This window comes from Staurois parvus, unplaced genomic scaffold (genome assembly GCF_062004578.1).
Source record: "Staurois parvus isolate SC_StPar_1 unplaced genomic scaffold, SC_StPar_1.0 ptg000618l, whole genome shotgun sequence".
NCBI classification, from domain to species: domain Eukaryota; kingdom Metazoa; phylum Chordata; class Amphibia; order Anura; family Ranidae; genus Staurois; species Staurois parvus.
This window is the reverse complement of record NW_028318414.1, coordinates 12,663-26,439: the sequence shown is the minus strand read 5'-3', so window position 1 is coordinate 26,439 and position 13,777 is coordinate 12,663. Positions and strand designations below refer to the sequence as shown.

The 13,777-nt window shown below is 38.6% G+C and overlaps 1 protein-coding gene across 1 annotated transcript in view; it reads left to right on the top strand.

Moving 5' to 3' along the window:
- LOC149449437 (baculoviral IAP repeat-containing protein 1-like) overlaps positions 1-13,777 on the top strand; it is a 48,975-nt gene that overhangs the window by 23,164 nt on the left and 12,034 nt on the right. The window contains exons 3-6 of the mRNA XM_089693204.1: positions 1,931-2,030; positions 2,609-2,690; positions 4,341-4,386; positions 9,772-11,919. Of these exons, the coding sequence (XP_089549330.1) occupies positions 1,931-2,030; positions 2,609-2,690; positions 4,341-4,386; positions 9,772-11,919 (2,376 nt within the window). The remainder of the gene's footprint in view (positions 1-1,930; positions 2,031-2,608; positions 2,691-4,340; positions 4,387-9,771; positions 11,920-13,777) is intronic.

Here is a 13,777-nt window from a genome sequence, read left to right as displayed (position 1 = left end):
TCATTTGGTTACTATGCACAGCTGCACCAGATTCTGTGTGCTCCTGTTTTAGTAAATAACCCCCACAGTATTTTAAAACTGTATATGAGTTTATTGCAGTTGTCATTTAAAGGGATAGCACCACATTTTTTATTTTTAATTTGTTAATTATCCTTTATTCGGATGAGTTGAGTGCAGCTTCTCAAATAGTTTATTATTAAATAATGTTTTCACTGATTAGAGTTTCACATAATCAAGTCTCTAAAATAGCATTTTCTTTAAGTGTCTGTAATATAGTAGTCATTCTTGAACATGAGTAGTCCCACTCACTTAGTATTTCTAAGGCGACAGTGTTTTTCCCTTAGGCGTTTCTGAAACTCCCTAATAGCATCTTGCTGAGAACATGGCATATAGTGTATCTGAGAACTTTACAACATTCGCTTATAGCACATAACTTTCAGGATTGATTACCTAGGCGGACATCCATCATGACCTGCTGCAGGCACCTATGCTTGAATGAAAGCATGCAAAGAATTGAATTCTTATTATTTTCACCAAGTCAGGGAAAATGCATTTACAAACAAGTTACTTTCTATTACTGCACTACAAAAATTGGCATGTCTGGATTATATATAATGGTGCCCCTGCATACTTGTGAGCATATGACTCAAACTTTTGAGTCAAAATGGTTCCCATTTAATCTATAGGTATCTCTATATATAGTATATATATTGTATACTATTAACATATACAACATATACAGCTGTACTGTACTACTGATGTTTTAGTGCAATAACGAGAAGAATAAAATTAATTTTATTGTTATTCTATAATGTCCTACCCTTTGTTCATTATACTCATTACAAGCAGATTTAATTTGATCTCATTTAGATCAACCTACAACTATGTATTGCAAGGGTTGGCTTGATTGGATACAAGTTAAATAAATAGTTTAGGTAGGCCCTCACATGACATAGTTTTGGTAAATCTAGAGATTGAAGACATAATGTACAGTCAGATTATACTGTGTATGGTCAGCTAAAATAAAAGACATAATCACTTTATAATTAAAACATAAAGATGCCATATCCTGTAGACCAGTGTTTCTCAACCTTTTCTTCAGTCAAGGCACCCTTTGAAATCATGGACAGTCCTGAGGCACCCTTTAAAATTATGGACAGTCTTGAGGCACCCCATTCTAAAATGGGGTGCCTCAAGACTGTCCATGATTTTAAAATGGCACCCTATTCTAAAATGAGAAAAACTATTCTAAAAGCTTTACATAACGCAGCAACATCCACACATGTAGGACACCCAACATTAGAGGTGGTTTATTCTTCCAATGCAAATACACTTTTGCACACTGGTACTGCCTAATATTCCAGTGTTTCTCTTCTCCCTCAGTTTTTCTCCATCACTAAGCTAATGTGACCCCAGCATTGATGGAAAGGGGCAGGGAGGGTCAAACTAGGATGCCGTGCAGGCAGTTGACATCCTCCCTATCAACTAATGATGTCAATGGTTGTCAGGACGCTGGCGGCTAGAAGGTCTTAATGGTGCACAATGAAAACCTACTAAAAGGCAGGCTTGTTCTACCCAATGGCTTTTATACAAGTTTTCGGCAATTTGTAGACATTTTTCCAAGGTACCCCTGAAGAAACCTCAAGGCACCAAGCAAGCCTTGAGAAAGGCTGCTGTAGAATGCTACCTTTTATGCTATTACGTATTGTAGCTGAGACACTTCAAAAGTGATGACTAATGCTTTAAAAGAGCTCATACAAGGTCCAGAGGTTAACTGCGATAATAACATATGACAGTCTCTGATGTGTAGTTGATTGTGCATTTCAAGTCAATTTAAATTGTTTAACAAGACATGCCTTACAAAATAATTCTTTCTGTTTACCTGTATTGCTTTGAAAATAATATAAGCTGGTACTCCCATTTATTTCAGGATCAAGAGACACAGTCCAGTGTTTCTGTTGTGGAGGATGCTTAGGGATATGGGAAAAGGATGATGACCCCTGGAAAGAACATGCAAAGTGGTTTCCTGAGTGAGTTTATACTGTTTAAAGTGGAACATAACTGTATCTGAGCACCACAAATTGAATTTATTTTTATTATTTAAAGCAAACTCACCCTTCCTTTCATGCCACCATGTTTTATGTTGTTGAGAAATCACTTTGAAAAGCACCCCTCTAGCATCTGTAGCCATGGCCATCTTGAGTAAGGGCAAATGATTCATGTAGAATTTACTGTACTTCCTGAAATCCATCTGTCCTTAGCTCAGGCATGCAGGAAGGAGGGTGTGAAAGTCCCTCCTCCCCTCCTCCTCCTGGGATGTTTGACATCATTTTTGGCTAGGCCAGAAACCAGGAAGTAACTAAATAACTGTAAAAAAAAGTTTAAAACAAGTACATTTAAAAAAACCTTCCTATCTTTTTACTAATGTTAGCAACATAAGGATCAAAAGTAGTTAATGTTGATTGACAGAGATTAGTTCTACTTCAAGTTTGATTTTGTTGTCACTGGGTTATTTAAGAGAACATGTTATATTTATTATACATTTTATCAAATTCAAACTGAATACACAAAGTCTAAAGCTAATAAATCAAAACAATTTTTTTTAAAGGTGCACATTTCTAAAGAGCAAAAAATCTCAAGAAGACATTGAACAGTATATTCATAATGAGCTGAGAAATCCTGGAATAATGGTAAATACAGTATTTGATGTTGAAAGGACTGTTTTGATTGTTGCATTGTTTTCATAGAATTGTAATAAGTATTTCAAATACAATCATTTTATCACTTGTCTGTAAACTTACTTGTCTGTTGCTCACCTTGGCACACAGAATTATCTAGAGCCTCCTTGGGCTCGATTTACAAGCAGCAATGTTTTCATGTGATCATAGAGCTTATTTCACAAAGTTTTTTTTTACCAGGTGAAGAACATTTCTATAATGCAAAGTACTTTGATTTTTCATCTGGGTGTTGCATCACTGCACCTCTTTCCTCTTGCTAGCAATTTAGTGACCATAGAAAACCATTTTGTGATGTAGGAGAGATATTCCCAAACACACCCAGCTTGCTTTTGTTCATATACAAAAGCCTGGTATGTGATGTCAGAACTGAGAAGTTTCTTGAACCTACCAGATTCAAATCTGCATATGGTAGCTTAAATGTGGTCATCTATACCACAAGCAGACAAAGGAGAATGCATAGAGCTTGCCCTCCAATTCAACATGTCATGAGTTGTGCTGGCCATACACCAATATAATTTAATTCAACAATTATTATTTTTGGAACATTAGAATTTCTAATAGTTAAGGGGTCAAATTAACGATTGTTTTTGACCATAGTGGCGAAAAACGTAAAAGGAACCGGATGGAAGTTTTTCTCGAATGAATGAAATTCTAACACTGAATGTGGGAAATTCCATTTATTCCAAAATCAAATGTTGAAAGCAAGTAAAATTTTGGAGGTATTTCGAACAACATTCACCCAGTCTCTGATGCATTATCAAACAAACTGATGAGATTTTTTTGTACCAACATTTGTACAAAAACCCACCAGTGTATGGCCAGCTTTAGGTTTGCTGCAGAGGATAAGAAAGAACTCAATTTAACATGATTACAGTGAATTTTCTTTCTCTGTATAGTTGTAGTGTTTCCCGGACAACTACAAGAGAGTGAAAAACTTGGTGATAGTGAGATGTGAGTGGATGATGTCACAATCTCCACTTCAGTCCATCTGAGGAAGCCTTGTACCCATTCAGAAAATTCTGGCAGACTCAATTTTGTTCTGGGAGTAGGGCAAGAAGTTCCAATTCTGCTACTGACACACAGCGCTTTATACTGTATGCTACATACGATTTATACAGCACTCACAGTGGGCACAGCTGTTCATAAAGAAATTAGTATCGTCTAGCTTGGTCCAAACAGACTATTTTAAAGTGACTGAAACTGGAGTTCAGCTTTAATCAAGGAATTCTCTATTTGTAAGCATCTTATGTGTGATCCTTATCCTTCTAGATTGTAAGCTTGTATGGTTAGGGATCTTCCTTTTATTGTGTTTTGTTATTGATGATTTTGGTTATGCAACTGTATGTATTCATCATAGTAATATTTGATATGTTTTTTTCATTTATCTTGTACAATGCCATGGGAGATGATAGTTTTATATAAATCATTAGTAATAACCGTATTCACTATCATCAAAGCAATAATACTGACTTTTTGAAATCACTCTTTACATATAACTTTTTATACTTAGCTTATTTATATAACTTTCAACTGTTTGTACTCCAACAATAATTTATCATGATTTTGTAGTATTCACAAAATTATTATTATACATTATTTTAGGTAGAAACATTCACAGATTTTCTGGCTCATGAAACATCATTTCCAGGTAAGTTAGGCACTTAAACATAATTTGCTTGAACATTATAAATTCATATTCTGACTTTTTAATATTTTGTTCCAGTTTGTGTTTAACACCCAGGTAGCACTGGGTGCAACTTGTGATGCGATTTGCATGCCATGCAACTTGCAAATGATATACTAAGTCGCAGCCTATTGTCCGCAATTACAGCGGTCAAATTGGTGCGATTTCAACTTGGTCGGAGCCGCACCCGTTTCTAAAGTAGTACATGCACTACTTTTCGTGCAATTTGCATAGACATCTGTGTCAGATATAAAATAATATATAAACCGTGCAAATCAACCTCCTCACCGTATAAACAAAATTATTATATAAATTGAATAAATTAAAAAATATATAGTGATGTACTAAATAATAGTGTCCAAAACAATTCCGATCCAGTACAGATATATCTCTCTCACACCCCAGCGCACAGGAATACCTTTCAATAAATCCAGGAGGTAAAAGTATGCTGCTTTGCACCGATGCAATACACCAATTAAATATAAAATAATATATAAACAGCGTAAATCAACCTCCTCACCATATAAACAAAATTATTATATAAATTGAATACATTAAAAAATATATAGTGATGTACTAAATAATAGTGTCCAAAACAATAAATAAATTGCGTGCAAAATAAAATAAAAGTTCTTTCTTCCCATCAAATAAATTCAAAAAGATCTTCTCCCAAAGAAATGTGCTTCCACCATTCACCAGTGTAAAATCAACATCAACCGCACTCACCAGATGTTAGTGAGTGTTGCACCTTTTAGGATTTGCACCTTCACTGTAAGTCGCATGATTTCAAAGTTGGGCTTGATGTGACCGGGGTGATAGACATTACAGTTACAATACAGTTTGGTACAAGAGGAAACAGAGGGCCCTGCTCTCCTAGATTGTAAGCTCTAACAGGACCCTCTGTTTCCTCTTGTACCAAATTGTATTGTAACTGTAATGTCTACCTTCATTTTGTAAAGTGCTGCGCAGACTGATGGTGCTATATAAATCCTGTATAATAATAATAGTGTCTGTCCAGCCAAACGTTTTTTTTAGTTATTGATAGAGCAGGGTAGGATTAATTACATCTGCTATCAGGGGCTTCGTCTGGGGCTCCAGTAGAGAAGTTGCCCCTCACTTCCTGTCTTGCTGACAATGGTTTTGCCAAACAGGGAGAAAACCTGTTATCCAACTTTATCCAATACTAAAACTGGCCATAGGTGGATTGAAATTTGGCTGGTTCAACAGGGACCGGATGAATTTAGAAACACGTATGACCATTCCCATTTGGGAGAAGTTGATCTAATGATAATTCCTCCCAAACGGGCTTGTTGAAAAATTTGTATTCAATCAGCTCTGCAGCACTGAACAGTGTATTCTGACAGCAGAGGAGTCGCTCTATCAGAACATAATAGTGCAGAAAGGAGGATTCACCCCTCCACCTCAAATGTGTGGATGGCGAAATCCATTCAGATTCAAACTGATGAAGGTATGGTCAGCTTTAGTATAAAGTTTTTGGCTGGACATACAATTTAAACTAACCATACCAACACTTATTGTGTTACTAAACCCACAACAGTAAAATCAGTCTGTATATGCAGTAAATCATACTTGTTATACTCACTGTGGAAGCTAAGGGATTAATTCTCCACACTGTGTAAAAACAATGTTTGCTCCTTTCTTCTCTGATCCTCCCCTTCTTCCATTGTCCCCTAAATATCTCCCGATAGAACAGAGGTTTGGAGTCACTCTGCACATGTTCAGTTTGGTGTTTATTGCTAGAGAGGTTTTTTTTTCTTGGAAGAGTGCATGTGATCAGCACAGGGCCAATCAGCACCGTCCAGATAAAGGTCAGGGGTTCTGCATCCTCCTACAGGAGAATGAAAATTCTTCCTGCAAGCTTTAACCAGTGCTCTGCTGAACACTGATAGAAGTCACAAGACTGCTCCAACTGCTGATGAGAAAAGGTATTTAGCGGTTTATATTTACTAAAATATTTGCATTTCCATGTTCTGTGTACTGTGGGAGACCAGATATAGTGAATGCAGGGTCCTGGGTTTAGTAACACTTTAAGACTTCAGGAACTGAATGTACAGTGTGGAGGAAAGAAGGGAAAGGGGAGACATTACTGAAACCTTTAAATACATCAAGGGGGTGAATAAGGTTCAGGAAAGGCAGTATTTTCAACACGAAACCAAAATTAAGAACACGGGAGCATGACCTTCAGCTAACTGGAGGAAAGTTCAAAGCTAATCTCAGAAAGTCCTTTTTTTACTGAAAGATACTTGGAATAAACTTCCAGCAGAGGTAGTGAGCCAGTCAATAGTAAATAGCTTCAAACATGCTTGTGTCAAGCATAGATCTATACTCTAAAACTTAGCAAAAAGAAAAACCAAACAAACAAAAAAACACAGAAAAAAACAACCCCCTCCTCCCAATAAAACCACAAAGGGCAGACTCAATGGACCACTCGGTCTTTTTCTGCCGTCACTTTTCTATGTTTCTATATATAATACACTAAAATAAATGCTGCCCTAAACAAAAAAAGTTATCAGTTTTACACTAGATGGGTATTGTTAGGCACACATATCACAAAAAAAATCTAGTCAAAAGTTACTTCTTTCATTTTTGAACAAAATGGGGAAGGATTAGCACTCCAGAATGTTTTTTATGCTGGGCTCCATTGGAGAGATTACTACTCACTTCCTGTCCTGTTGAGAATGGTTTAGTCAGACAGAAAGTAAAGGGAACCCTGTAACAGAGACACAGACAGACATAGAAATCTGATGGGGGTTCTAGCTCTCATTTACGTTACTAAAAAAAACATTGTTATTTTTCTCCATGTTGCTGTTGGAGAGTTCCCTTTTGCTTTCTCTCTGGTAAAATGTCAGAAGGGCAGAAAGCGAGGGGAAATCTCTCTAATGGAGCCCCAAATAGCAGTAAAAATCTGAAAGGGATTGTAACCCTTCTTAACATTACATAAGACTAAGAAAAAGGTTTTGGTTGAACATTCATTTTAAGCTACCCATACCAACATCTAGTGTAGGTCCCAAAATCAAACCTTACACTTCTTGACTAAATTGATTGCTGCAACCGCAATAATAAGAAAAGAGTTATCAATTTTATGCAAGTTGGATACTGTTAGGCACACATATCGCTCAAAGTGTATGCCTAGTCAAAACTTTTTTTTTTTTTTTTTTTATAAAGTGGGGAAGGATCAGAAGTAGGGATGAGCTTAAGGTCTGGTCCGAACACAAGTTGGCTGCTCACTGCCCTGCTAGACACACCAGACAGCTGATTCAGATAATCTTGTTGCTTCAATCCCAAAAATGACAGGTCCAGCAGATGACAGCTATGATAAACAAAGGGGCAGGGTTTCTCGATTGACTTCATTAACCATATATGGATATTGCCCTGTTATGGGTTAAAACTTTACATTTTCTTCTGTGAATGAGTAGGGGTAATGTGTGTGTGTGTGTTGGGGGGGAGGGTGCGGTATTTGGGTGTCCCCTTATTAAAGGGGGCTTCCAGACTTTGATAAACCCCCTGCCTGCAGACTCTCAAACTACAAACCCAGGGCTGTGGGCAAGTGGCCCTTGTCGTCTTCAACATGGGCACAGGATGCTTTTCCAGAGGGCTCTCTCCCTAACAAAGTACCCTCCCATGTTGATGTTATGTGACTTAGTATGGGACAGGGAGGGGGGAGTGTAAGCTTACTCTGCTTTCCTGATCTGCCAGGCTGCATGCTCAGATAAGGGTCTAGTGTAGATTTTTAAGGGAGCTTCACATGTTTTTTCCTTGATTTTTGCATGGGGTTCCTCCTTAAAACCCATACTAGACTTGAAGGGTCTGCTATAAAATTTGAGGGGTCCTTATGCCATTATTTTCTTAATTGAGGTCCCCCTTAAAATTCATACCAACTGAAATTTTGAAGTACTTTTGGTGACAATGATTTTACCAGGTAGGAACTGGGAGAAAATCTGCAACAGGGAAGGAGACAGAACTACAAAGCTGACAGGAGTTCTAGCCTTATTTACTTATTATTTATTTCAGGTACTTACATAGCATCGGCAATTTACAAAACACTTTACATACAGTAAAAATTGTACATTCACATCAGACCCTTACTGTCAAGGAGAAATCTAAGGTCCCTAACTCTTCATACATACACAAATTAGGGCCATTTTAGACAGGACACAATTAACCTAGCAGCAAGTCTTTGGAGTGTGGGAGGAAACCGGAGTACCTGGAGGAAACCCCTGCAGGCACAGAGAGAACATGCAAACTCCACACAGGTAGTGCCGTGGTTGGGATTTGAAACAACGAACCTAGTGCTTCCAGGTGGAAGTGCTAACCTTCCATTACTCTAGTGAAAAAAAGCATGTTTATTTCTGTGTTGCTATTAGATATTTTTTCTCACTTTCTGTCTGGTGATACTGTTGTCCATATGCTTCTCCATAGGAACATTCTGGGGTATTTACTAAGCTTCCTTCGTCCTTAAAGTGTTACTAAACCCAGGACCCTGCATTCACTATATCTGGTCTCCCACAGTACACACTACATGGAAATGCAATTATTTTAGTAAATATAAACTGATAAATACCTTTTCTCATCAGCAGTTACAGCAGTCTTGTGACTTCAGCAGAACACTGGTTAAAGCTTGTAGGAGAAATTTTCTTTTTGCCTTAGGAGGATGCATAACCCCTGACCTCTGTCTGGACAGTGCAGATTGGCCCTGTGCTGATCACATGCACCCTCCCAAGAAATAAAAAACCCTCTTTAGCAATACATACTAAACTGAGCATGTGCATGTGACTACAGGTTCAGTCTGTCTAATCAGGTGGACATTTGAACAAGAGGAGGGGCAGAGAAAACAGAACCAAACAGCCTTTTTACACATTGCAGAGGATTAACCCCTAAGATTCCACAGTGAGTATAACAAGCATGCTTTACTGCATCTACGGACTGATTTTACTGCTGTGGGTTTAGTAACACTATAAGTGTCAGATGTGGCATGCGCCACATTAACCGAGCAGATAGACCTGTTTCAGGTCTAACTGCACCACCTGTGCCTATTTCTATTTCAGAGAAAGAGCTAAGCCTGACATCTGGAGCAGCGTCTCCTCCATGTTCTACATTTAGAAGAGTTGTACAAGCATTGTGCTTGGGCAGCTCTTTGTTAATTACCTCCATTTAATTAAATACATTTAACAAATACTTCAAATGTATGACATTAACACATTTTTAAATAATCAATGTATGTACACAAAAATGTTATCGCCAGACAATATAACAGTGAGCTATCCCCCCTACAGACCTGATTCTGTGTAAAATAATATAAGTGTAACGTCTTATTTTTTTTTCTCATAGAAACCACACATAGACAGGCTCTGCTTTTTGAAAAAGTGAAAATGTTGAAAAAGCAACTCATTGAAAAGTACACTGATCCCACTTTCCATAAAGTATCCCCATTTGGAGATTCCATTTCCATAGATCTGAACTTGCTTTTTGCCGACATATCCATTATGTTGAAGAACACCAGAAATCAGCCAGTGAGACAACTAATTTTACCAGATGTCCTTTCAGAGCTGAGGGACATAACTATGATAGAAGGAGAGGCTGGCAGTGGAAAGACAGCATTGCTCAAGAAAATTGCCATACTCTGGGCCTTGGGGAAATGTCCTATACTTAGCAGGTTCAACCTTGTGTTTTATATTTCCCTTTCTTCCACTGAGAACCAACAATCTCTAAGTGACATCATCTGTCAGCAGCTCTTTGGATCCACAGAATCTCTCACTGAAGAGATGTTGGCTGATATTATAAAGCATTTACAGGACAAAGTGCTGTTCCTCCTGGATGACTATGGCATGATGGATTCAACTCCAAGAGCATTAGAGGAACTTCTGGTAAAGAACCCGTGGAACCGAGTGACATTCACAGTCACAGTGAACACTAACAATTCATGGAAGGTGCGACAATATGCAAGTACTATAATGAGTATTGGAAAATTCCCCCTATACAGCACGGTTTACTTAGTGAAGAACTTATTTCCACATGACATTGAGTATGTCAAAGAATTTACAATGAAGCTACAATTTTGTGAAAACTTGACATTCATTTTACAAACACCTCTTATGATCCTTACTCAGTGTTCTTCACGACATCAAAATCCTAGTGACAGTGTATTTTGTGACACAAATCTTTTTAAAACATACATAAAATATAGCATGCTAAAATTTCCTGCTGAGAGAGAAGCAGTGATGTCGCAGATGCTGGCATGTGGAGAACTGGCCCTCAAAGGTTTTTTTCAATCACAATTTCAGTTCACAGATATAGATTTAAAAGCAGCTGGAGTCGATAGTGACAAAGCCATCAAATATGGACTTTTGAGCAAATTCACAGCACAAAGGCTTCAGTCCATCTATAGATTTTTTGATCCTTCATTCCAGGAATTTCTTGCAGGAAAGAGGCTAAGTGGACTATTAGAATCTGAAACACTTGAAGATCTGAACAAAGGTCTCTACTACCTTCACCAGGTAAATACTTTCCTCAAACTTATAGGCCGTTACAGCTATTTCATGAAATACGCCGGAAGCATCTCTGCAGTGGCAACCGTAAAGATGTTATCCTTCATATTTAGCCTATATTACAATCCCGATGCACTAGATTGCCATTTAGAAAACAGAGAACATTTGAAGCAGCATCCGGAGCTAGAAGTTGAAGAGGAGATGTTTATTTTGAGCCTACGCCAACAAATCGGACTAAGTATTTCTTCAATATGCATGGATCGACTGATGACATTTGCTGTTGAAGCAGCCATTGCATGTGAGGGTCTTCCTGACTGTGCTCCTGTGATCATGCAGTTTCTTGCTGGGAAAACCGCTTCCTTCTCCATAAGGTCTGTTTATAATCCTTCAAGAAGTATCCTGACTTTCATAGAGAAATTCCCTGAAAGTATTAATGTACTGAAATCATTTGATTTTATCATGCACAATTCAGATGAAGAACACAGAGAACTAGATACCTCAGAATTTAAAGGCTTTGCAGCATATGGAGCTCCTAGTGTGGAAAGTGACTATTCGTCTGCTTATCTATCACTCAATGAACATATACACTGCATTGAAAAGAATAGGGCTGTTATACATACTTTTTTTTCTCTCTTACCCAAAAGAATTGAAATCAGTGATGGAATTATCCGTCCTTTTCTGGGACTTGGTAGGCATAAAGTGCCTACATTCAGGTTGATAGCAAATTATATTACCAGTGACAACTTTTCTTCAGATGAATTTCAGAAGCTCAATGTTCTTTTCTCGATGTCTAATCATATTGAGCTTCTTTTGAAAAACTGTGGAGATTTTGTAAAGCACATTGGCCCAGCAATTGAGCAGTTCTTGGATTCTTTTAAAGTACTGAGCTTTAATAACACATATCTGACTACAGAGGAGCAAGATTTGGTACTTCAAATGTCTTCTCTGGAATCCTTGGCAATTGGAAGCTCTGTTAGTTCTTATTATCCAGGTATGGTTGTACTTTTCTCTTGAATTCATAATTACTATTACAAACCTGCATACACAATTTGTGTCCAGATTCTTTAATAACTAATACAGACAGTAGTATTTTAGACATTTGGTATTGTCACTTTGAGTCAGTTCACAGTGTAGCACCTAGATAGCTAGGGGGTGTTTTCAGCTCGAAAGGCTGGATAGCAGCCAGGGCTGAGCTAGAGTGCAATTATAGGTCAGGGTTGAGAGCCTCTCAGGTCAGTTCCCTGCTACTTCCCCCTGCACTGGAATCTTGGAGAAGATGGTAGAAGCAGTAGGTGGGGGTGAGGGGACCCTGGCCAATCCCCAAGCAGGAGGCTTGGCATGAGGCCAGGGCAGCCCTTAAATGTGAGAGAACCTGCTCACCAACAGAGGTTTGGGTGGAAGGTAAGTGAGAAAATGAAAAGCAGGAGCCTGGGAGGGGGCCCAAATGGGAAGGGGCTCACCTACAGGCAGTGGAGATGGAAAGGACTGAGTGAGTAGACCTACACCCCCTGGGCCAGAAAGCGGAACTCTAGTGGGAAACTGTGTTAGCTTTCTACCTGGGACTGTCTTACATTTAAAGTGACAGGCATTGGATCCCCTACCCAAGAATTCCTTCAGACAGCTGAATAGAGGAGAGTCAAGGGTCTGGGGTGGCACACCAGGGGAGGCTGTCTGGCTCTCCAAGAAAAGAATTTTGCTTTCTAATGAGACTTGTACATAGTTCCAGGAGGTTTTCCTCAGTTGCAGTTCCCTTGAGCATCCCATTCACCCTTTACCCTATCCAAGTTCTAAACCCCTTAAATAAAATCCAGAAAAAACAAGCTCAAGGACTGGTTACTGTCTCCTGTATGTGTGTGAAAAATGCATGTTGCCTGGCTGTGCAGGACTATAGGGGGATCCAAATCTTCAGCAACACCTACGGGGGTAGTGCTACAACAGTAAAAGGGGAAACATACAGGAAAGGCAACTCAATCAAAGCATGTTTACAGCAAAGACAAAAAAATTACACAGAGATTAGGGTTACGCTAACCATAGTCAATAAATGGTGGCCAGATGCAGCAAATGACCCAGCTGTAAAAATCTTTCTCTCCATGAATCTCACAGATATACCAGTTCTTTCCATAATAAAGTATGCTTATGCATTTTGCATGCTGTCAGGAGGATCGCTGAATAGAACTAGTCAAAACACGGAGGGGCAGCACTTTAGCATCTTTCCCATGGATGCTATTGCATCTTGTCCCTGCACTGACCCCACTGCACCACTCATCTAAAAAAAATTCTCAGCAAGCAGGAAAGCAGAGAAACCAGCAGCTGTGGCTGCACCCTAGGTAGTTTTCCTAGTGGAAGCACCGGCCCTGCCCACAGGCTCTAATTAAACAATTGTTAGTTAGAATGCCAAGAGACTGGGGCTTTTCAGGTGACACAAAAATTTAGCCACAATGGGGTTGATTTACTAAAGGCAAATAGACTGAGCACTTTACAAGTGCAGTTGCTCCAGAGCTTAATAAATGAGGTAAAGCATCACTTTACAAAGAATACCCAATCAGGTACAAGGGAAAAAAAACAGCATTTTTGCTTGCACACGATTAGATGATGGAAGTCAGCAGAGCTCCCCCTGCATTTACTGAGCTTTGGAGCATCTGCACTTGCAACGTGCACACTCTACTTGCCTTTAGTAAATCAACCCCATAGTTTTGTAATGGATTTATTAGAATTTTAAAAAACTTCCAAAACCATAAAACTAGCTTCTACCACTTCTACAGTGTATTACAACCAAAGATTACCAAACATTCACCTCCCCACTAAATAAATAGTGCCATCATCAGTATCAGAGATTTGTGTTCATACCG